Source organism: Notamacropus eugenii, chromosome 1 (assembly GCF_028372415.1).
Source record: "Notamacropus eugenii isolate mMacEug1 chromosome 1, mMacEug1.pri_v2, whole genome shotgun sequence".
NCBI lineage: Eukaryota > Metazoa > Chordata > Mammalia > Diprotodontia > Macropodidae > Notamacropus > Notamacropus eugenii.
The window spans coordinates 651,428,955-651,455,380 of record NC_092872.1 but is presented as its reverse complement, the minus strand read 5'-3'; the positions used below and the strand labels follow the sequence as shown (position 1 = coordinate 651,455,380).

The following is a 26,426-nucleotide window of genomic DNA, read 5'->3' as shown; positions in this document are numbered from 1 at the left end:
ATACATGATCTCTAGAGTTAAAAATTATTTTAATGGATATATTAGGAAGTTATGCCCAAATTAAGTGTGTTTTGGTTATAGATCTTTTTTCAACAAAAGAAATATTTAATGTGAAAAAGAAAGAAGAGAGAGAAAGCATAGAACCCAGAGGAATCTGTAACATTATTTAAATGTTGATAAAAGTAGGATCTCTTTTTATCTTTTTGAGGAAGCTACATAGCACAGTAGGTACAGTGCTGGGCCTGGAATCAGGAAAATCTACATTCAAATGTTGCCTTAGACACTTATCAGCTATGGTAACCCTGGGCAAACCATTTAACCTCTGTCTTAGTTTCCTCAACTATAATAGAATTCAAGTAAAAGATTCACAAAATTAGTGTAGAAAAAAATGCATTGTATTTGTATATTTCCATATCAATATCTAGCTTTCATTTCCAAAACACAACTCATATTATTTCACATACGTATTCAAAATTCCTGAGTGTCTAGGGATTATCATCCCTATTTTGTTGTTTTTCAGACATGTCCAACTCTTCATGAGTCCTTTGGGGGTTTTCTTGGCAAACATACTAGATTGGTTTGCCATTTCCTTTTCCAGCTCTTTTAGCACATGAGGAAACAAACAAGGTTAAGTGACTTGCCCAGGGTCACACAGTAAGTGGCTGAGGCCAAGTTTGAACTCAAGAAGTTGAGTCTTCCTGACTCCATACCCAGGGCTCTATCCACTGCACCACTTACTGCCCTATTTTACCCTAGTCAAAATTTTAGACTCAGAAAGGTTGAGCCCATCAAATAATGAGTGGTAGCATCTAAATTCCTGATTCCAGTTCAGTATTCTGACCTAGATTTAATAGTGTGGAAGAATGAAGCACCAAATGTATATGGACATATATCCAGTAGAGGTTGATTGTGATGAGTTGACTCAAACAAAAGAAATTCAAATGTGTGACTTGTTCCAAACTTTCCTGACTCAGATTACTGACTCTGGATGTGGCAGAAGAATGACTAGCCTGGTTATTTTTTTTTACGATTATAATCAAATCCTGAGTGATATCAGCAATCTATTTATGCTCCTTGTTTCTTTTAATGAAAAAATATAATGAATTCAGAATATCATATAGATTAGAAACATTTATTTGATAAAATTTTATCATCAGTTTATATAAAATGTTATCTTGCTTTCACTTCAGTACTCACACAATAAGTAATAAATAAATGGCATCAAATTGACCTTTGGGCAGTATACAGAATCTGGGCAAAGGGCTTAAGCTAAGTAGATCTAATACCAAAACTCAAATATTGACCTTTTAGAACATATTAGAAAAATAAAAATGAAGATAATTTCAATGTGAAATTCTGAGAACTCCATTCCTTGGATTCATGAGTTTCAAATCTCAGGCATTTTAATTAAAACCATTGAGAGTTTCCTTGAAAACTCTTTTCTATTATGACAATAAAACAATTGTCTTTGTAATCCTTTACTCGTTCATTTTCATAACTGTATTTTAGAATTTGCTAGTAATTACATTCAGTACTTTTCAGTATAAGTTGCCATTAGCAAAGTACATAATAAAATATATCTGAGAAAAAAAATTAAACTTCAAATCAAGTAGTCTGAGAGCCAATCAGTGCCAAGGATTACATCTTGGCAGATATCTGTCCCTTAAATCATTTCAGTAAACATGGTTTTGAAGAAATAAAAATTTCCTGATAACAATAAAAAGAAATCATTCTTTATAAATCCAGACAAAGGATTTTTAATTAAAAGTTCCCCTTTTTCCTTAAGGTTTACAAAGAAGATCTACCTCAGCTGAAACAACAAAGTAAAGAGAAAAACCATTCTGTGCCCTTCCTTAAAAGAGAAAAAGCTCCAGAGGACAGCTTGAAGCTACAGTTCATTCATGGGTATGGTGCCCCCCCTGTGGTTTCCCTCATCTCTTTTCTGTTTTCTTTCCCTCATTTTTTATTTCTTTACTTGTACCCACTCAAGGCATGAATGTATACACTGCCAGTGTCATATAATAAACATCCTCACCTATGGTAGAGTAATGCACAGTCATCTTCCTGACTCTTAAAGATGGTAGTTTTGACCGTGTCTTCTATTCATATCTTTGGAAATCCTGCTTCCTCAGACTGTGGTATGTCCAGTTTCTTCAGTCCAACTTTAGGTTACCTACCCAAGGCATGATGAAATAATTTCTCAGATTCTGAAATCACTTTACCCTGTTAAATGTAATCATCTCTGGATTTCTCATATTTCAGTTATACTTTTCCCCTAGGGGAGAAGAATATACTTATGCAGTTACCTCCCCCTAACCCCCACTACTTCCATTTGCTCTCTGCCTCTATTGTATCTGTGCCCTTCATGGCAATGTTTGTTAAGCATGTTCAACGTTAGGGCAGCTATTTCTTCCCTCCATTGCTAGACAGTAGCCTATCTCCCTTTTATATCCTCCTGGCAAATGGTGGAAACACATGCTGCTCCACTGGTGACAGTAATAATTTTATATGATGCCTATGCTTTTTGAGAATTGCTTCTCAATTTATTTTCCTGTTCAATTAATTATGTGTTTTGTGGACTTTTCAAAATATTTGTTCCAGTTATAGAGGCTACGACTGTAGAAATAATCTGTTCTACACCCAAACTGGAGAGGTGGTCTACCACATTGCGGCAGTCGCTGTTGTGTACAATAGGCAGCAACACTCCCAAAGATTGTATCTTGGACATGATGATGACATCCTCAGCCTAGCTATTCATCCAGTGAAAGACTATGTAGCTACTGGACAGGTAGATATCTTTCTTGCACAGACCTGGAGCATTATTTTTCCCCTTTACCCTCAAAAAAAAAAAAAAAAAAGGAATGCCTTTCATTTTGGATTGAGCTTATATATTAGATTTTATGAAATTTGCTATTAACAGATATGAACCTGAAAATGAGTCATAATGAATATCTGTTTGATCATCTCATTGTTATAGATAGATGAAAAGCACTTTTATTTAGTGAGAGCCTTATTGAATATCCTAATCCCAAATACTGGTAGACGTAGACACATAGACATAGACAGACAGACAGAAACAGAGACATAAAAATTGGCATTGACTTAGACATAGAGAGACAAAGAAACAAACAATACATTAGATTGTGAGTTCCTTGACAACAGGAACTGTCTTTTCCTTTTTCTTTTTTTTTTTTTTTTTTTGTTGTGATATCTCCAATGATTAGCACAGTGTCTGGCACATAGAAGATACTTAATAAATGCTTTTTGACTGACTGACATAGACACAGACACAGATGTAGATGTAGATAATATAGTCCCTGTGGAAGATATATGAAAATTATTTGTAAACCAGAATTATTTGTGACAAACATTTACAGGTATTCTAAGAAAACAATATAAAGTTCCATTAATCTATCATTTGAGTTTTATGGTGAAATCAAATTTTACCTGAATCTTTTTTGGATTGCTAGAATGGAAACTAAATCATCCCTCAAAACTGAGTCTTTCTGTACCTTGCTAGAACAAGTAATCATTTTAGTCAGTCTAATTCAGATGTGTCAGAAAATCAGCCAAACATTGTTTGCTTTCATTTTGGCAACACAATCATATGATTGACGGTATTTTTCCCATTTGTAATGTGTTGTTTAATACTACATGAGTTTCATGCTTTTGGTAAATTTAAAAATGAGACTTTAGGAAAAATTCATATCCCAATGATTGTTCAGTATTTGAGCAGCAAACTCCAAAGAATTGGCATATTTTTTGCATGATTTTCACAGGCCAAAATGGGATAACAAAACACTAAAGATTTTAAGGGCTGTGAGATACAGTTGTTGGAAGTTTTGGGAGTTGGTAGGCTGGTTGCTTTGTAATTGCAATTACAATGAAAAATTAGGCATTATATTCATTAGTGGGTATGATTAATTTTATGAGATGCTGATAGTAATTTGCATTTGTATTCCTTATTTTCTTCATCTTTCTTATGAGTAAGATTATGCTCAGTTTATAAATATTTAATAAGTCCATCTCTTTAAAAACTGAAAATAAACCAAAGGCTGACTATTGACATTCTTTGAAATAAATGTAAAGTCCCCATGAGCTGTGTGTTGAAATGGGTCTAGCTAGCTCACCAGCACATTCTTGGGTGTAACAGCTACCCAGTGATGACCTCTGTCTTTTTTGTTGCACTTTAATGGATAATTACTTATCTACTGTGGTTTGTTCATTTCTCTGTTATCAGGAACCAGTATAAGATTAGTTCACATTCCTAAAGAAGCAGTAGAATGATGGGGGTTGAGTTTCCAGGAAAAAGAAATTCCCAGTAAGAGGAGCCAAGTAATATTCTCCCTTGGGTCCCCCATTCAACAGTACTATTATTTTGAAGGGATATACCATTTTGGCTTTTTTCCAGCTCATATGTAGGCTGTCCTGACTGAGAGAGGGTGCACAAGTAAAATATTAGACTTACCAATTGGGAATCTCAGAGGAGGTAAGGCAGGTTATTTACACTTCTCTATGGATAAGAGAAACATGACGTAAGTGGAAATAGTCCTAGCCTAGGAATCAGAAGACTTGCCATTATTTAGCATAGTAACCAAGATCACAACTCTGCCACTCGCTGTGTGTGACCTTTGGCAAGTAACTTCACCTTTGGACTTCCCTTTGCTTATCTTCAAAAAGAGAGACTCAGACCAGATGATTCTGGAGATTACCTTCTAGCTCTCCATTTTTGTTATACCACTTGTGATCCCAAGTCACATAGCTTAGCTAGATCTTGATTTTTCTCATTTGTAGAAAGAGGAGGTTGGATCAGATGATCTCTACGTCTCTCCCACTCTATGAGTCTTTTTCAAGAATGTGGTTCTTGATTTCTGATCTCATTTTAAGACTAAATGAGTAAAGTCTTCTATGGTAGACTTTCACTTATTTTTGTCTACCTCTGCTGATGCAGGTGGAAACCCCATTCCACCTTAGTAGACTTTCTTCACGAGGTGCTGTGGTAAAAAAATTAATATCCCAATGGCCAACCTTCTGGTAATGGGTCTTTCTGAACTTGTCTGGACTGGTCCTGAGATGACTAATCTGCATTCATCATCATTCAAGACCTTTCAGTTTAGTAGATCCTGGTTGTGCTCTGTTGGCATGACTTTTGGTATCATCAGTTTCCTGCTGGAGGACATTGAAGTTCAATGACTTTAATGAATGATTAAGATTTGCTGTAAAGTAGATAATAACATTCACCCTTCATTTAAGGTTGGAAGAGATGCTGCTATCCATGTATGGGACACACAAACTCTAAAATGTTTGTCACTGTTAAAGGGACAGCATCAGAGAGGTGTGTGTGCTCTGGATTTCTCAGGTAAGCAGCAATTATGCATGATGTGAATTTAAAAATGAGCATTATGTCTGGCCAGATTTTTAAAAATCCTCATATTTTAGTTAATACCTGTCTCCAAATAAAGATAAATTCCCTGTGTGTATCAGTTACAGGAAACTAGAAAATAGGTTAATCTTGTGACTTTCTGTGGGAGCTGTATATATATATGAATACCTCATAGAACATCTGGTCTTTTGAGTACTGTCAAAAAAATGTGAATGATAATGTAAGTGCTGTGCACTTACCCATGCCTTGTGAAATCCAAAGAGCTGTTACCGTTGAGATAATTCATTGTAAATGTTTGGCAGCAGCCCAAGGCATACATTCTAGCTCTCCAAGTCAGTGAGGCCTACCACCTCCATTTGGCAGTATATCCAACTAAAGATATAGATACCCATTGAGCATGAACACTCCATAGCACAGATGCTTTGGAGAGAAATTTGTGGGGGTAAGGGGGAAGAGACAGGGAATGGCACTGAACATTTACCTCCCAAATATAACGTCCCAAAAGCCTTAGTGCAATTTTAAGCTACTTGGGGAACTTGAATATATGTATATATGTGTGTACATATTTATGTGCCATATACACATACATACACACACGTATATACATATATAATATTATGTTGTATTATATGATATTTATTATATTATACTATATTATATATTATATGATATATACACATAAATACAAATACAAAATGAATGATATTCTTCCTACACTATTTTTCTTTCAAAATTAAAAAAGAATGTATCAAGAAAGTTAATCTCTAATATACTTTGAAAAAATCAGTCCTGTAAATATTGCTTAAAAATCCAAATGGAGGGAGCCAGGATTTTTTATTTTTATTTTTGCTATAGAAGAAAGAACTGGAATTGTTGAAGTCAGAAATGAAAGCAAAAAGGAATGTAATAAAAGTTTATTAAGCACCTATTATGTGGTAGGAACTGTGCTAAGTGCTTTACAAATATTATTGATCCTCACAACCCTGTGAAGTAGATGCTGTTATGATCCATTTTATAATTGAGAAAACTGAGGCAAACCAAAGTGGGGTTGTGGTTATTGCTTGTCCTGTGTTCTCAAAGGGGACGATGACATCAGGAAGGTGATGTCATGAATTGCAAATGAATTGGATTTAAGTGAGGGAGGGCTGTGCAAAGTCACCAGTCTTACCTTCTTCTTCTGAGCCCAGTGGCAAGATGCAGATCAGGACGACTGAAGATAGCCCCTGATGCAGTAGGAGACTGTGACCTTTTTTAAGCTAAGGTCTTTCCCAAGGATCAGTTTGACTGAGGTGTTGCCCATTCAGCGACTAAGGCTAGGTAAGAAATGAGGCAAAGAATTGTCTTTTTTACCTAGTCAGAAAAAAATAAGTCCATCTGGCAGAAGAAGACCCTCAGGATTTCTGGCTGAAAAAGAAACCGTTCCTTTTTACATTCATTCTGAGCCATCCACCCAGATAATGACCAGGTGGGACTTGGGTTGGGACCTGTTTTTGGCAAGTCAGCGAATGGTGAATTGGATTTAAGGGATGGTCCTTAAGAAAGAAATCTAGTCCATAAACCCCAAGATATATTGTGAGGTTTCAGGGATCCAAATTTATCTTCCTTTGGGCAGAGCACTGGAGTTATACAGCTAGTAAGTGTCTGAGGCTAGATTTGAACTCAGATCTTCTGGACTCCAGGTCCCCTCTTATCATGCCACCTAGCTGCCTAAGAAAGTTATGTAACTTCTAGAAACCAAACGATGTTCAGTGCTAAACATATCCTGCTAAACATTTTAGAAACCAATGTTAAGTTATATTTTCAGGAAATACTGTCAGTGTGATCTACGAATTAGCTTCCCAGATAATTCTAATGGGTTGAATTTAGCCCACTCACTCTGTTTCAATTACCTTTTTAAAACTGCATTTCTATCCCATTGAAAGTGATCTTAGGCTCTGGGGCAGCTTTGAATCCTAGACTTAATGAAGGTAAAGTCAAAAACAAAGAAATTATACTCATGGGAAACATAAGTAATATGAACATGCTCAAATCACAATCCAGAGTGGTGGGACCATGGATTTTGCGTGGATTAAGCATGTGAACAGGACTTAGTCATTTATTTCAGTCTGTCTAAGAATTAATTGCATGTAAATCAGCATCCTGAAGGCACTTGTGGTCAAAACTCATGTATGAATTCAATTCAGTTGTCAAGTCATTGACGTGATAGTATGCATGTTACTTGACTAGACATACATAACGATAATACATAGAAACTATCTGAGAATTTTAAGGCAGGAAAATTATATACTTTTTAAACTATAGTACATAAAGGGAAATCTAATTTAAGAAAATTATATTCTCAAGTATAAGAAATTATCGATTCTAGAACTTTACTAATATAAATAAGAAGACATCTCTTATCAAAACAATTTGTATTTCAAAATATTTATATTATATATTAAATATATCAATAACGTAATTAATATTAATCATTAATATTAAAATATTATATACAGCATATTAAGAATATATAATATATTCAAAATATTTCACTTAGGCAGCTAGGTGGCAAAGTGACTAGTGCTAGACTTGAGGTTAAGATGATCTGGGTTCCAATCCCACCTTTGACACTTACTAGCTCTATGATCCTGGGCAAGGTATTAAATCTTTCGGCCTCAGTTCCCTGATTTGTGAAATAGAGATAATAATAGCACCCATTCCCATTGTAAAGATAAAATGAAATAATATTTGTATTATTTGTAAAGTGTTTTGCAAACCATAACGTGCTATGTAAATACTAGCTATTATTATTATCGTCATTATACAAAACAGTTCACAGGATGGTATCATGAATAGAAAGCTAAATCAGAAGCAAAAAATATCAAGTTTCAAGTTCATCTTTTAACAGACACTAGCTGTGTTATCATGGGAAAATCACTGAACATCTCAGTGCCCCAGGCAACTTTCTAGTTTGTAAATTACCAATAGATTGCACATATATGTTGATGAAGGGATTTTCTATACCAGGAGGTCCCTAAAGAATGAGATTTCCAGTCTAGGTCTTTTTTTTTTAAGTAGCTATATCACAGAATTAGGAGTTCCAGATAAAATCATGTATTTAAAGCACGTTGTAGACTTTAAAGTGACATATAAATGCTAGCTATTATTATTACAGGGTCAAGAAGAACTAGACTTAGGACACTTAATGTCCTGTGTGAATTTGCCATATCGAACTGAAAAAAGTAGCATATATTTGTGTTTGTGCTAGCAGTTAGTAAAGCAATTATTCCTACAAGGACAGAAACCTAAATTAGAAAAGTTTAACTCTATAAAAATTTAGTATCTTGAATATCACTCACAAAAAAAAAGGGCACAGCAGAATAGCTTTAAATTAGACAAACACACCATTAAACAGATAACTTACTCTCTCAATATCTAATTCAGAGAATCTATGTATATTTTATGAACCCTGGGTAGGAGACCAACTTACTTGTCTGTTGGGTAAAAGGCTCTTTTTTTTTAATTGCCCTTTACAGTTGGCATTATAAGCTTTCAGTTTATTTCTATGAACAATGAAAAAACATGCATAATTAATATGCACCAGCTTAGAAAGTATAAAAAGGACATTACCTATCCCTTCAGAATATAATTGACCGTGAAAAAAAAAAACACCAATTAACTGATAGGAAATGTTTCACATGCAAGTAAAAAAAAAATCAAAGTCTTCTCATTCCCTGTTTCCAGGTAACTGAATGCTTATTATCTATCATGTCAACACAGCCTAAGTCTGCATGATGCCGGAAGAAAAAATGCCTCTGAATAAGAGAGAGGTTAAAGAACCTATCCATGAGTACAGTTTCCTGTCACACTCATAGAGGACAGAAAAGGGGCATCACAGCGAGGCTAACTTTGAAGTCTCTTACTACTGTGGTGGATGGGGCTCCAACCTTCAGAAATTCTCCTGGGAGAAAAATGAATGAGGCAGTAAATGTCACTTACTATAAGTCATCTTGAGGAAATGTGAAACTTTTTTTTCTAAATCATCATCAAGAATGTATTGAGCTTCTACAGTGTGCATGGTATTGGACCCAATGACCCAGATGCTGTGGGTACAGAGGCTGTTCATAGGAAAAAGCTATATCTTTCATTTTTATAAGCTTGTATCCTGAGGACATATTAATCAAATTAAATAATGCATATAAAACACTGTAGTAGCCTTAAAGCTTTACGTAAATACTTAGTTGCTATCATTGGCATTAACACTATAATCATTAATTGAGCAAAATTTCTGTACAATCTCAAGTTTGTTATCTATTTGTTGTGTGCATTTATATTTAAAAATAGAATTGGTCAGAAAAAAAGACCAAATCTTAGACTAAATCCCTCCAATAACATATTATTAGGCATCAACTATGGGTCAGTCACTGTTGTGGGGAAGGGAATAAGGATTTATACGGAGTCTATTATGTCTCAGGCACTGTGCTAAGTGCTTTTTACAGGTTTTCTCATTTGATCCTCCCAAAACCCTGAGAGGTAGGTACCTCCATTTTATAGTTGAGGAAACTGCGCAAACACAAGTTAAATGACTTGCCCAGGTCATGCTGCTAGTAAGCGTCTGAGGCTGCATTCACACTCAAGTCTTCCTAAGTCGAGGCCACTCACTCTATCTGCTGCACCACCAGCTGCCCCCAGTATCATCAACAGTTGATATTAATTTGATCACTCTCATGGAGTTGTTTCTTCCTTCCTTCCTTCCTTCCTTCCTTCCTTCCTTCCCTCCTTCCTTCCTTCCTTCCCTCCTTCCTTCCTTCCTTCCTTCCTTCCTTCCTTCCTTCCTTCCTTCCTTTATGTTAAATGGCTTGCCCACGGTCACACATCTAATAAATGCCAAGACTGATTTGAACTCAGGTCCTCCTGATTTCAGGTCCAACACTCTATTAACTATACCACCTTGCTGCCCCCTCTCACGGACTTTTTACTCTTTTGAAGTAGAAACAACAAATGCAAAAAGGTGCAATAAATATAGACAATAAATACACAGTCCTTGGAGTGGAAAACAGAGCATTATAAACACAAGAGGAAAGAGCTTTTCCCAAAGCACTTCCTTTTCCTTCTGTAGCAGTTGAGGGCTTGCTTCCTCATCATTTTCATCTTCAGTTCTGTCAGGATCAACCATGTTATTTGAAAACCAACAGTGAGCAGAAAGCTGCACTCAAGGTGAGGCGGAATTAGAGCAGAAGGGTGAGATAAGGCTGCCTCTTCAAGGAGCTTAGAGACTTAGAAGTATGTCAGAACACATCAGTAACATCAATGAAAATGGGAGTGAGAGAAATATGCATTTAGGGAAACATCTTGAATTATAAGTGTGTGGAAAGATACAGAGTTGTGAAAGGGGTAACTGGGAATGATTAGAATGGCATTATTCATCATTTCTCTTTGCAGTCAAAAAATAGATGTCAGTCTTGTCATTCTAAGGAAAATTTTGCTTAATTTAAGGTCTAATAATAATAATAATTGACTAGAGAAAATAACATTAACAATAATAAAAGACTTTATGTGCCCATTTAAGATTTGCAAAATGCTTTTCATACATTATTTTATTGGATCTTAACTACGATCCCATAAAATGGGTAGGTACTATTGGAATAATAGTTATTATTAATATTAATTATGATAGTCACATAATGACAGATATAGCTTTCTACTATTATTCAGAATGTAATTATAATAATTATGATATAATATATGATGACATTATTTTTAATAATAATTTCCATCATACAGAGAGGGAAACAAAGTCTCAGGCAGGGAAAGTATCTTGTCCAGGCCACAAAGCTAGTACTTGTCCTTGTTGGATTTCAACCTAAGCCTTGCTGACTCATGACACGTACATATTTCTGCATGATTTCAGATAGTTATGCTAAAAATCACTGCTAGCATATTTGAAAGTAGCATTTCCTTATCTGTAAAGTGAGTGAACTAGATAATTCTCCAAGGTCCCTTTGGCTGAAATTCTTTTCACATTCACTCTCTGATAGTGAGTTAGACCCCTGGAAATTGTTAATGCAATTTCTTAATTGCTTCATTCACTAGAGAAGAGTATTTTAAGCAGAGTGGAAAATTTTTACTTAACCTAGATTCTGCTTTCTTCTTCTATAGTGGGCGTTCCTTCACAGAGGAAACACCAGCATACTTTTCACAGCAGTTTTGGGGAGGGGAGATGAGAGAAGGGGAACAGTCACAGCCCAAGCAAGGCCCCAAGACTTAGGTCATGTGTCAGAGTAACAGTCTAACCAGAAAGATCTGTGACTAGGGGAGGAGTGGAAGAGTCTATTCAGACAGGTGCCTCTATATTAAGAAAAGAGAGATTCATTCCAGGGTGGATTGGGGAAGAGCCATTTGGCACATGGAGCAAATACCTAAATGTCTCACTACTCAGTGTCCTGGAAAAAGGGGCCAACTAAGTTGACTCCAGGTAATATTAATCATAGCTCCCTTCACAACAACCCCTGCAGCCAGAGAGCTCTGGCTGGATTTTAAGCAATTATCCTCTTCATAATATAGATACTGAAAGGGGAAACTGAGGAAGGCATTTTCACTATATGCCAAGGAAGATTTATATTCATGCACTTACTGCTTCCATTTCACTTAAATTAAATTAAATTCAACAAACCTTGGGCATCAGCTATGTGTGAGATTCTAGGATACAAAGATGATATAAAACAAGGTAGTTGCCCTTAAGAAGCTGATTCGTAAAAAGAGGAAGGACAGTTAGGGGATGCAGCGGATAGAGTGCTGGACCTAGAGTTAGGAAGACTCATGTTCCTGAGTTAAATCTACGCTCAGACACTTACCAGCTGAGTGACTCTGGGCAAGTCACTTAACCCTGTTTGCCTCAATTTCCTCTTCTGTAAAATGAACTAGAGAAGGCAATGGCAAATCACTCCAGTATCCTTACCAAGAAAACCCCAAATGGGGTCACAAAGAGTTGGATATGACTGAAAAATGACTCAACAATAAAAAAGAAGAAAATGAGAAGAGAGAGAACACTACATGAGGAAGGTGGCACCCAAGTTGGGTCTTAAAGGGAGAGAAGATTTCAACAGACGGAGATTATGAAGGGGTATAGAAAGAGAGAGAGGTATAGGAAATCCATTTTAGGCATAGGGAGCAATATGAGCAAAGGTTACAATATAGGAGAGGGCAGAACTGTAATGGAATTTAGTAAGTATTCTAGTTTGGCTCTAATGTTGAGTGGAAACAAGGGCAGTAATGTGAAATAAATCTAGAAGGGTAAGTTGGAACCAAACGTAGAGAGCTTTGAATGTTAGAGTATAATATTTATCCTTTATTCAGTAGATGATAGCCAAAGAAGGATTAAATCTGAATAAAAGGACTTTACCAATAAACAAATTTTTAAGTGGTAAAAACAGAGGAAAAATTACAAGGCTTTGATGAATGAGTTCTGAAGAAATGGAGGCAGAATCCAGTGTCTTATAAATTAAAATATAATTATGTAATAATCTTTTAACACTTAAAATAGATGTCGTTTCTGTGGAGTATCTAAAGTGTTTATGTCTTGGAGAGATATGCTACAGCTAATAATTTCCCCAGGATCACTAATTCAGATACTTTCTGTAGCTGTTAGAGGACCTCTGGTGTTCTCTATGAAATTAAGGCTGCAGTTTCAAAAAGAGACCACAAATAAGTATCACCAACTCAGGTGTTTTTTTAGTTAAAGATGAAAGGCAGGCATTGCCAATGTTCAGAAAGTCATGAGAAATTAAGAAAGGAGACACCCTTAAAAGCTGTGGCCACAGATGTTTACACACAATGTTTATTCACGAAGCCTAGATAGCAAGTTAGATGAACTAGATATCCTAACACAAGGAGGCAAATTTGACCTCATAGGTATCACCAAGGCTTAGTTGAATGAGGTCAGTGCCTAGAATATGACTCTGAAAAGTATCTCTTATTTATTACAGGATAGGTAAAGGGTGGATAGCATTATGCATTAACAAGATTGAGAAAATGTAGGAACCTGGGAAGAAAAGGAAATATAATGCAGAGTATTTGGAGAAAGGTCAACGGAAACAGAATCAGGAGTAGTATTGTCATCAGAATATACCAGGAAATTAGATGAGTTCAAGAAAGTGATAATAAGCCTGGCACAGAAGTATGATAATCAATTCAATTTAATTAAATATGGAGGACCTCATATTCCAAGAATTCCAGTTGGCAGCATTGAGAAGCACTGCATTTCAGAGTAGGAAGGTGATAATGCTATTGTACTCTACCCTTATAGGACAACATTTGGAGATCTGAATAGCGTTTTGAGGATCACATTTTAGGAAGGTCTTCGATAAGCTGGAGAAAACCCAATGGAGGGCAACCAGAATTGTGTAGGGCTTGAAGTCCATATTATAGAAGGTAACTAGTAATTGGGATGTTTAGCCTAGAGAAGGAAAGGCTGAGGGTAGACATGATCTTCAAGTATTTGAAGGGCTATCCCATGAAATTAGACTCGTTCTGTTTGGCCCAGTAAGGCAGAATGAGGAACAATGGGTGGAAGTTGAAAAGAGGTTACTTTAAACTTAGAAAACACTTTTTTAATTTAAATTTCAAAAAACAAATTAGAGCTGCCATGGGAAGTAGTGGGTGCCTTTATTCTAAGTGAAATAGGGCAGAAAAGAGGATGCTGGACTTGGAGTCAAGAAGACCTGAGTTCAAACTCAGATTCAGATATTTACTAGCTGTTTGACCCTAGGCAAGTCTGCCTCAGTTTACTTAAGTGTAAAATGAGTGTTATAATAATAGCATCTCCCTCCTAGGGTTGTTCTGAGGATCAAACAAAATATTTTAAAGCACTTCCCTCTCTCTCCCTCTTCCTTGAGTTCATCAGGCAAAAGTTGGTTCGTGATCAGGTCTGCACAGGACTCAATAACTTCTGAAGTCCCCTAACGCTGAGATTCTATGAGATGTTGGGTAGTTCAGCTAACCCTAGTCAGCTGCTTTATTCAGTGAAATCTATAGTAAATAGATTTATCACCTTTCTACTTCAAGCCTGATGATTTTCCTTAGGTTCGTTTCAGATTCTTTTCTTTTGTTATTGCAAACCTCTGTTTTTCATTAAAGAAACTTGTCCATTGACGTTTACATTGTTTTCTTATAGCTGATGGGAAATGTCTGGTGTCTGTTGGTTTAGATGATTTTCACAGTATTGTATATTGGGACTGGAAAAAAGGAGAAAAGGTAGCCACAACAAGGTAAGAAGCTACTCAAGCATGATAAAAAATTCTTCTGAGGTCACCGTCCACCACAGGCCAATAGTTGATTTTTATCTGCAAGATTTCGTCTTCAGTCTCTAAGAAGTTAAAAGAATTATGGGGTTAGCAACACACACACATTAAATGCAAACAGCTTGCAGCACTTTACTGGATGCCTGATCCAGCTTTAAACAGTCTCTGTGGCTGAGAATTGAAAAATTCTGATTTTTTTCCAGATAAGAGTTATTTTTGTTTCATTCAACTTTTAATACACTTGCTGTTATCACCATTTAAAAATTTCCAATAGAGACAAATCCTCCTTTTTCTCCAATTTGTACTTTGCACCTTGGCTTTTCCTCTTGCTTTATTACTTTAAGAAGTGTCAAAGTCACTGAAGCCAGAAGTACCATTTGTCATTAGGCTAGTGCTTGCTACATAAGAGGCCCCCATCGGCGTACATCTGCTGCTGAGTTTCAAAGGAGGCAAATTGCTTCCCTAATCTACCCATCTTATAAATAGACTTTTCAAGAATGACTGCTGTTTACATGCCACCTGTCCTCCCTTATCTCATGCTCTTTCCCTGCTGAATCAGCTATGCCCAAAACATTGCTTCCCACCCCTTACTTACAGTTAGCTTAGTTGTTCACCCAGCATTGGTTACAGGCCAAAATAATTGGAAGGAGAGGTCTAATAGGACAATTTGTTACCTGAGGCAGTGTCCCTTTGCTTCCCCCACCCCCCACACACTTTAATTAATTTTCTGTCTTGAATCCATAATAATTTTTAAATAAGGAATTTAAACTGTGACACTCATTTGGTCATAAAATTTTTTACATAAAATTAAATATAGATTTTGTAATTCAAGCTAACGAATGAATATATATAGTTCCAGGGTGCTAGAGATGTTGAATATGGATGGGCTAGACTTAGGTTACTAGTTATGAATTGTTGGTGATTAAGCTCTGGGCTATAGATGTTTGTGGGTTTACTTAATAATTTATACCTCACTTGCTTCTAAAAAAAGACTTGAGGCAACTTGCAAAGTCAAAACATAAAAAATGAGATGATTAAAAATAAAAACAGGACAAAGTCCAGTTAAAAGGGACAAAGAAGTATATGTATTAGGAAGCTGGAACAAGTTAGTAGTAGAGTACAACTCTAGAAGATGGCCTTGTCCCCTAATACTCCTTGCCCCACCCCTGGTTCTAAGGAGGATCATTGCTTTCCATCTTGGCTTCTCTTATTTTAAGATACTGAATTTTAATTGGTTCAGTCTATGAAAATATGCCAACTGCATTTGTTGAGAATTTCAGGGAAAGCATATGTCTGGATTTCAAAAGAAACAATTGTGCTATTTTCCATCTGGAAAGCCTTCCACAGCTGTGGATGGCTAACCAGCTGTTCACTCAGAACTATAAATAGAAATAAAAGAAAGAAATATCTTTCAGAGAGACAGTAGTACCATGTAGTGGAAAGAGCTCCATTCTTGGAGTTAATAGACCTGGGCTCAAGTCTTGGCTTAAGCTCTTAATCTTATAACCTATGTGATCCTGAACCAATCTCAGATTCTCTGAGCCTCAGTTTTCTCAACTGGCAATAACAACCTCATAAGGTTATTAAGAGGAAGATGATTTGTACACTAATGTTAAAGTATTATATCAGCTTGAGTCATTAACCTGTTTGGTAACATCAATTCTTGAAGACCATGTACTTAATTATAGAAAGTTGTGATCTACGTTGCAGTATGTAATTTACTATTTTAATTTGATGGCTAATGTAAATGTTCTTTAATGCAAAATGCCCTTTCTTTCATTTCTTAGGTCAGTGTTAGCCAATATTGAGCTTTAGTCCATGTGACACAGGGGTGAGGAACTTGTGACCTCAAGGCCACATGTGCCCTTCTAGGTCCTTGGGTGCAGACTTTTAACTGAGTCCAAGTTTTGCAGAACAAAATTCTTTTATTAAGGGGATTTGTTCTGTGAAGTTTGTTCAGTCAAAGGGCTGTTTGAGGACCTAGAGGGATACATGTGGCCTCAAGGCCACAGGTTCCCGACCCCTGGAGATTGTAAAGGACTTTTAATACCAAATACAGGATTTTATAGTTTATCCTAGAACAACTGTAATTTGTTGAGTAGAAGAGTCAGACTTTACTTTAAGGTCACTTTGGTAACTGAGGTCCCAAGGTGGTGGCTGCGTGAGTGGAGAAAAGGGAACATATACAAGAGAAGTTGTGAAGGGAGAAATGATAAGACTTGACTTCAGATTAAAATGTAGGTGTGTACAAATGAGGAATCAAAGAAGACACTGAGTTTGCAAACCTGTTAAGACTGTGAAGATCGTGGTGCTCTGAACATTAACTGGGAATGTTGAAAAGGAAGGATTTGGAGATAATGAATTCTGTTTTGGCTGTGTTGAATTTGAAGTGTACAATAGGCAGTTGATTCAAGACGAGGGTCAGGAGAGGGGTTAGGACTGGTTAAATAGACCTGAGAATAAGGAATATGATAGCTGAACCCAGAGGAATCAATCGAAATAGCATAGAGGGAGAAAAAAGGAGGATTGAAGAAGAGGCTGATTCATAGTGGTCCTGAAAGAAGATCCCACAAAAGAGATTGAAAAGAAATGGTTAGGAGGAGAACCAGGGGAGAGCAGGGCCATGAGAATCTAGAAAGGAGAGATTATGCAGGATGACGGTTTCAAAGACTGCAAAGAGATCAAGAAGGATAAGAACTGAGAAAAGGCAATCATGACATCATCAGTAACTTTGTATAGGACAGTTTTAGCTGAATGATGAGGCTGAAGGCTAGATTGCAGAGGGTTTATAAGTGTATTAAAGAGGAAGTATATTTGCTGATTGTAGATGGCTTCCTCAAGGAGTTTAACCATGAAAGGGAAAACAGAGCCCTCTTTCCCCCAACTTGGTGCTGTCCAGGAAATACTAACCATAACTATCACAGATGGTTAAATGAAGTAAGGTGAGGGTGTTGTTGTCATTTGTATGTTTTTTAAGGCTGGAGGAACATGGATATATTTATAGGCAACAGGTAAACAACCCAAGTAGGCAGGGAAAAGTTGAAGATAGTGAGAGTAGGAATGTTAGAGGGAGCGATCTTCTAGAGAAGATAGGTAGAATGGTTCCAAGGGTTTGTATAGAGGTGTTTGCCTTGGCAGGGAGAAGAGACACTTTTCAGGGGTAAAGGAGGAGATATGGGGGAGGAGAAGAGGGAGCTAGTTTTTTTAGTGATGTAGGAGTCGAGGCCTTCAGCAGAGTGGAAGTGGGGCATGCCATGAGACACTTGAGAAGGGATAATAAAGTTTCAAATTGTCATAGTGATAAATGGGATGGTGAATAAATTGGGGGGAGGGAGGGTGGTATAATTGCCTTGTTTAAGTGAAAGCCCAGTTGAGATTATGTAACACAAATTTGTAGTAGACCAAATAAGGATAGTTTTGTGATTTTCTTGAGATAAAAGCAAAGAAGGTAGATGGTAGGAGGAATCCAAGGTTGGGGCTTGGCATGGTCTGATAGGCAACAGTATAGGGGAGCAAAGGATTTGAGTGTAGAGGAGTTTTTAATTGAGCCAGTTCATCAAGGGGTCAAGAAGAAGGAGAGTAGAACTAGTACATGGGTGATGGCCTGGGAAAGAACTTAGTGGTAGAGGAATTAGAGGTTACAGTGAGAATAAAGAACAATGATACAAGTCACAAGACAAAAAGAAAGATGAATTTATAAAAGATTATGATCAGATAAAGGAATTTCAGAGTTCATGAGTATAGAACAGTTGTGAATGATGGCATGATTAAAGGTATAGCCGTCTCTTTGTATTGCTGAGGTGAGTGGGGCAGGTCGTGTGAAATGAGTAAATTGAGGAGTTAGAAAGTTAGGATGTTTGGGAGTATTGATATGTATGTTATACTATCCTGAGGGCAAACGGGGAGAAGAAAAAAACTGTGAGCCAAGTGCTGAGGAAGGAAGGAGTGTCCCAGGGTTCTATAGATAACAGGTATCAGAATCTTGACTGAGTGATAAATTCAGATGGGATGAAACTCAAAGGAAGAGAGGTTACTAGATAGTGATAGTAGAGGGAGAGTCTCGAAGTGGCCAGGGAGAGCAAGGAATATTCTGATTCCTCACTGTGATCATTGTGGAGGGAAGTAAAAGTACAACCATTACAGGAAAGGGCAGACAGAGAGTCTGTGTCATGGAGGGGGAGGAAATAAGCATTTATATAATGCCTATTATTGTGTGCCAGGCACTGTGCTAAACATTTAGCACTAAGCTAAGCACAAATATCTCATTCATACTCACAACTCTGTAAGCCAGGTGCTCTTATTATCTCCATATAACAGATGGGGAAACTGAGGTTAAGTGACTTAGTGAGGATCCCACTGTAATTCATATGTGAATTCAGGTCTTCCTTACTCCAGCCCTGGCACTCTCTCCACTATGCCACCTAGCTATATTACCAGGAGGAAGGGAAATCTCAGTGAGTGCAAGATGGAAGGAGTGAGAAAGGAAAAAATTTAAGATGAAAGTTTGTTAACTGGGGAGCAATGGAAAACACAGTGGAAGGGGCTAGTAGTTCTGGACTGAAACATTTGGGGGACAGGGATGAGGGAGAGTAGGAATAAAGGAGCATAGTGGGTACTTTGGGATGTAAGTTGGGCAGTGGGCTCTGCTCTCCCTTTTTTAGAGGTGTATTGATATGTTGGCTGAGTAACAGATTCTGACCAAGTCACAAGATTATAGAGAAGGGTGCTAGAGCACTCCTGCCCCTAAAATTCCTCTGAGATCTGTGATGTCTTCATGTCTCCACGCTAACAGTGGGCTCTCACGTCTGGGGAGACAACAGTGAATCTTCAGTACAAATTGAGGATGGGTTCTTTTGTATACATGTGTGTAGAGGGGAAGCTTTATTTCTGATGTTTTACAGTAAATCTCACTTTTGATTTGATACTTTGATTTTACTAACTGTAACCCTAAACTTTTAAGGTTTTAGGGACACTAATTGGTCAGAGTGCAGATGATTAAGTTCATGAGGAGTGTTTCTGAACTCCTGATTTGTCTTTTGGGTTGTTAAGCCTTGACACATAATAATGAATGTCTTCAACATCCTCAGACACAGGTAGTTGTTATCTGTGTAAGAGACCTGTACTATGCAATCTCTCATGATTAGCCAAGGGGTGACCTTGAAAAACTAGTCTTACCTTAAAATGGAGGTGATGGCTGAAGGCTTTTTACAAGTTAAAATACAATGGGGGGAGTGGGGATTTGTTGAACTTTAAACAAGCAAGCTAAGAGGTTACAGTTTTACATATACGTGCATGTGGGCGAGGGGGAGGTGGTATGTGTACCTATAGATAAGAGAGATTTTAAAACATTAACTCAGTATCCAAGAAGAAAGAAAATACTATAATACCCTTAATGTGCTTTTCTTCCAGTTAGGAAGTCTCCTGAAATGGGGGTTACATTGGTGGTTTCAGTGTACAATAATTAATAAATTGGTCCAATCCTACATAGGGGTTTGGGCCATCACTTAGTTTTATTTCTACAGTCAGAAATTCATACATCAGTGACACCTCAAATTAAGAACAGGCTGCAGAAATCAAATGAGACATTACGCAAGAAAAAGACTCCTGTGAGAGATCTAAAATCTAATTGATTTGGATATTTCTACTGAATGCACAGATTGCAATCTATCCTCACTTTTTTCCATCCAGTTCAATTCTTGTCTCTGTCCTCCCCTAAGGCTTCCCTAGATGATCTATCAATTATACTGGTGGCTCTCCATGAGTAGCAATCAGTGCAGCACTCAGGCTTTCTGCCTATAATTAATAACTCTTTCCTGCCTACCTCCTCAGTCTGATTGTATATGCCTGAACGATACCTTTGGCCTCATTTTTTTTTGCGCACAGCATATTGGTAATTGTATGCTACAGACTACTTGTTCCCACCATGTGTCTCTGCATTGCCACACATATTACCTTCTGTTCTAGAACAGATGGTATGTCTGTTGTTCAAGGACCATCCTAGCAATGTGGAGCCTTGGTTGGCCATGAGGTAGCATGTTCTTTGGTAATCTGCAAAAGAAAAAAGAAGAAACTGATGATTGATGTGTATTATTTATCCATCTATATGTCTATAGGAAAATATTGATCAACACTGAGGTGAGGTGTAATGACTCCAATATACAATGAAGTAGAAGCATTGACTGATCCATTTAAAACTTTGTACGGACCTATGTGTGAATTCCTAATTTCCTCCCAAAGCCCCATATGTGCATCATAAATGTTCATAATAAAAGTTAGGCTAAACAAATGGCCCAAAATGAGAAATATTTTTTAAAATATTCTGTTTATTATTTAACTTAAACATCTTTTTTTTCTCTCTGATAAACCTAGCATTTTTCCTGTTTCTCTTTTACAGAGGACATAAAGATAAGATCTTTGTAGTGAAGTGCAACCCGCATCATGTGGATAAACTGGTTACCGTTGGGATAAAGCACATCAAATTCTGGCAACAAGCAGGTACTTCTTTTGAATTCATCATTGTCTGAATTTATTATTATTATTGTGTTAGTAGTTAGGAGGAAGAAAGCAAGTCTTTCTCTAATCGCAGTTGAACATGTATGTGGACATTTTTTCTTCCTAATATCACTCTGAAACTTAATGTGAAACTATGAGATGACATGATTGATTTTTCAATATCTAGAAAGCCGTGTGGATGTTACTTTTCTACAGATGATAATAATAGCTGACTTTTTTGTAACACTTAATTGTACAAAGTCCTTGGCATTCATTATCTCCTTTGATCCTCTCCAGAACCCTGTGAAATAAGCTATTATTTATCTTCAAAAGAGGAAACTGAGGCCAGAGAGGGTTACTTTACCCAGGGTTGCATGATTGAATATCTGACACAGATAATATGTCTGAGATAGGATTTAAACTTTCTGATTTCAAGAATACTCATTCTTATAAATTCCTCCCCAAAACTCCCTTACCGGAGGCTCAGAATTTCCCAGCTAACTTCATTTCCCATCAGTTGCTCTGCTTGGTTTTCAGGCTGCATGATCATTCTGCCCCTCTGGAGTATCCCCAACCCCACTCTTTTCAGTTTCCTTTTGCGCATTATCTTCCCCCGTTAGTCTACAAGCTCCTAATGGGCAGGGATTGTCTCTCTTTACACTTACCAAACATATAAAACATTCTGGCTTCTCCTTACAGAGGGAGGAGAAAGAAGGGAGAGGGGAAAAAAGACAGAAGAGAGAGGGAGGGACTGGAAGAGAGAAAAGGAAAGAGAGAAAGGGAGAGGGAAGGGGAAAGCGGGAGAAAGTGCCCAGGTCTATTACCTCACTTACAGATCCAGAAAGGGAATGGTTTCTCTGGTAACAGTCTCTTCCTCTGTGTCTCAGGGAGCCAATCACTAGAAATTCTCTGTGTCCTAATCGTCACATCACCAGTGAGCGTGCCTACACCGTCTAGGGACATATTTGTGCCCAGATGCCTTTGAACAAAGGTCTGTGCCCCATGGTATTGTCAGGTTGTCACCAAGTTCATTAGAGACTCCTAATTCAACCCTCCTTTACATACTAGACTTAAGGAAGTAGAAAGCTTACTTTAGGGAGATACATGAACTTTTTAGTGCTCCTAAGGTTCTTTTTCAGAGCACTAATTAAATCCACAGTCTCTTATAATTAGAGGTTATTGAGTGAATGTTTCTTGAGGACCCTGTCAGTGAGACTGCTTCTCCTCCATAACATCTTTATGTATCTGTTCTCTTTCTCTCCACCCGTATGGCAGTCTCCTAAATCCAGGCCTCACCCCCTCTCACACAGACTTTCCCAATAGGTCTCCATATTACTCTCTCTGACTCTAGCTCCTTCTATCTGGAGGGAATCCTCCACAGAGCTGCCAAAATGACTCTTGTGAAGCACAGGACAGACCATGTTCGTCCCCCTTGCTCAGTAAGCATCAGGGGCTCCCTTTTGTCTCTAGAATAAAATACAGTCTCACCTATTTGACCTTTGAAGCTCTTACCAGTTGGCCTCCAACTCATCTTTCCAATCTGGTCAGTAGTTAATAATCAATAAATATTTATTAAGGATCTATTATATACCACACACTTTACTAATTGCTGCAGATATGGAATATTCAAGAATGCTTTTTATATAAATAAGGTAAGTATAAAGAAAGACAATAAGACAATAAAGACAGACATCTGTCCATAAGATGCTTATGATTTATTGGGGGAAAACAATACATAAAAAGAAACTGAAAAGCATTGGGACGGGGACACTCCAGAAGGGTATAATGCTCGGGAGTCTGAAAACCAAGCAGGGCCACAGGCAGGAAATGAAGTTAACTGGAAAATTCTGAGCCCTCTAGTAAGGGAAGTTTGGGGAAGAATTTATTGTTCTACCCTCCAGCCGTTCAATTAGAGGGAAGAAGCAACTGAGTGTTCCAAGGCTGGTCTCACATGACTGCCTCTCAATGAGTACATTCAATCCAGACTGTCCTACTTCAGGTGCCTTCATCGCAACATTCCACGTCCGGGCTCCATGTTTCCCATTCTTGGAAAGTTCCTGGCCCCCGTATCACCTCTTGGAATCCCTCGCTCCATTCCAGGCTCCACTCACGTGCTTCACCCCTGCTTTCCCCATTTATAGTGCTCCTCTCCCATATGTAGAGATTTATTTTGTACCTATTTTGTATTTAATTCTCTATGTACATGTGGCTTCTTCCCAGCACAATGTTCACTTCAGGAGAGCAGAGACAATTTCATGTTTTACCTTTGTATTTCCACTTCTTAGCCCAGGACCAGGTACACAGCAGGTGTTTAATAACTGCTTGTTGAAATGAATTGAATGATGTTAATGATGAAATAATTGATACCCTATCAAAATAGCAATAGTCTGCCTTTTTTACTCATTAGTAGGATCAATTTAATAAACATACACACACATAATACATACATAGAAACATATATGCATATACCTACTTATGTATATAGGTTGTATACACATACATATATACACACACACATACATGTATATATACATATGTGTGTGTATCCATATATAAGATATAAAATATATGTATTTCTTACTGTGTGCATGGCGCTGTGATAAGCTAAGCTTTTGGACACACCACACCAAAAATGAAGCAGTCCCTGCTCTCCAGAAGCTTACGTTGCACAGAGGAATACAAATTGTGCACAAATTGGAGATAAATACAAGATAACTAGGGAGTAAGAGAATACTTAACCACCAGAGCAATCAAGAAAGGCTTTCTACCATCATCATAACTTTAAAAAGAATGACGCAGAGTAACAAATCTGATAGGCTCATTTTAATAACTTTCCCATAAAAAAGAACACATCGTTCTCACAATAAGTTGCTGTAGGAAATACATTTACACAGGTGCAGAATTCTGTTTTTATTGCCTATTCAGTTTGTTGAGATTCTTAAAGAATATATGGAGAAACTTACATAAAGCATCCTTGCTTACAGTGGTTTCTTAAATACTATAACCTTTAACCTTGACTGAAACCTGACTTTTTAACATACGTACCTGGAATACTTCCTCCATTGGCATTTCTTTCTGCTTACTGAATTATCATTTTTCAAAGCTGTTTCAAAAGAAATTGATTCACCTAGCATTTATTTATTTTCCACTTAATATTTATCCTACATGCTCTTTGAAGATAATATCAAAGATATTCATCAGAAATATAATGAAACCTTTTCCCCTCCAATTCCAGGTGGGGGCTTTACATCTAAACGAGGAATTTTTGGCAGTGTTGGGAAATTGGAAACAATGATGTCTGTTTCTTATGGACGAATGGAAGACCTGGTTTTCTCTGGAGCTGCAACTGGAGACATTTTTATTTGGAAAGATATTCTTTTACTTAAGACTGTGAAAGCTCATGATGGGCCTGTTTTTGCTATGCATGCATTAGATAAGGTATAGTATATTATTTAAAAATCTTTTGCCAATTAATTTTTTTTCCCATTACACAATGGAATTAGGAAGAAATACTAAAAAAAAAAAAAAAAAAAAAAAAAGGCTAACCCCCAAAACCTAGGCATCTGGAAAAAGTACAAGTTGATCATTCAGGTTGGGAAATAGTAGGTAGGAGTAAGTGGGAAAAAATGTAGTTTGGGATTTAAAAAATTTTGCTCTGTTTCTTCACATCTCTCACTTTATTTGCCTTTCTCCATCTGCATAACACCTGTCTTTAAAAATTTGTGTGCAGTATGAGAAAACATTGCCAAAAAACTCTCTGAGTCCTTTTATCTAAGAATTCATGGGAAAATCTTTATATGCCAGTTCAGAAGACTATTTTAACAGAATAGGGAAAGAACCAGAATTATCTGTTGTTTTACTCGTTGTTCCCATTATACTGTAAAAATGGACCCCATGGACTAGACCAACCCATTTTCTTTGGGTGACTGTCAAGTTTAAACCCTTAATAAAAGTTCTGGATTGAAGTTTACCTGCCTTCCTCCTATATTCCTACTCCAAGCAGCATTATGCAATGGAAAAAGTACTAAATCTGGAGTCAGGGGACTAGCATTCAAATCCTGGCTGTGCCACCTCTGTGACCTTGAACAAGTATTTAAACTTGCCAGACTTTAGCTCCCTCATTTTTGAAATAGAAAAAGTTGGCCTAGATGACCTCTAAGGTCCTTTCCAGATAGAAATCCTGTGGTAAAGCTTATTTGCATTTTGCTTGAAATTATCAAGTTGCCCCATCTTCTGAACAGATTTCAGAAAGATTGCTCTGAAGTGCTCCATGTAAGCAATCTATCTCACCTATTTTGCAAGCAAAAATCGTTTCTGTAATCCTGATTGGCTGGGATGTCCAGCCAACTCAGGGCTTTCAGAGCCCCAGGCAGTCTGAGTCTCTAAACAGTCCTAATCAGGTCAAACCTGATTTTCAGGGTTGACATTTACGTGTGCACAGTCCAACTCGTGGTTGATCCCAGTTTAAAAAAATTTCTTCCCATATGTTAATCTGTAATAACTGTTTTATGACCATATTATTCTTATTAAAAAATTAATTTTTGTCAAAAATAGGAATTTTTAAAAAAAGACTAGAAAATAAAAATTTCCCACCAACATTAGAGTTAAAGATAGGGATGTGGGCCTCTTACATCAAAATATTTCTCCTCTACCCAGGCAGGTTGACACTGATTATAGTCTTAGAGAGCTGCCTAGACTTAGTGTCATTCTAAGCATTTGTCAACACGCATTTGTTCATAGCTTCCTATGTGCCAAGCACTGTGCTGAGGTTAAGACCCTTACCCAATATTAGATAACCAATATGTGTCAGAGGTATGACTTGAACTGAGGTCTTTCTCCCTGGCTCTAAAGGCAGCTCTCTGTCCACTATGCTGTGGTTTCTTCTGGGAATATTAATTTACTTTTTTATCACTTGGCAAATTTAATTGCAAAGTCATAGAAATAATAGGAATTTTGCAGCATCCTTTGACTTTGAGGAAGTAACTCCATATCAAAAAATAAAGATGGTAGTATTTCCATTCGTAAATTTCTAGGAATTACTTTTTGGTAAGGGATGACACTAGGAGTGTTATTTCATTGCTACAAATTCCAGATGAGGAACCTCTTAGCACTGCAGATAGGCACATTCTCTTAGAAAGTTGCCTAGAGCACCTAGGTTAAGTGACTTGCCTAGGGTCACACAGGCAGTACATGTCAGAAAGCCTAACTTGAAGCCAGATCTTACTGGTATGAAGCATAGCTCTCTATCTACAATATCTCTTCTCTCTTCTCTA

General features: G+C 37.2%; 1 protein-coding gene across 1 annotated transcript in view; it reads left to right on the top strand.

The window, feature by feature from the left end:
• EML6 (EMAP like 6) overlaps positions 1–26,426 on the top strand; it is a 298,693-nt gene that overhangs the window by 195,720 nt on the left and 76,547 nt on the right. The window contains exons 13-18 of the mRNA XM_072635548.1: positions 1,787–1,905; positions 2,602–2,788; positions 5,254–5,359; positions 14,535–14,628; positions 21,056–21,156; positions 24,389–24,591. Of these exons, the coding sequence (XP_072491649.1) occupies positions 1,787–1,905; positions 2,602–2,788; positions 5,254–5,359; positions 14,535–14,628; positions 21,056–21,156; positions 24,389–24,591 (810 nt within the window). The remainder of the gene's footprint in view (positions 1–1,786; positions 1,906–2,601; positions 2,789–5,253; positions 5,360–14,534; positions 14,629–21,055; positions 21,157–24,388; positions 24,592–26,426) is intronic.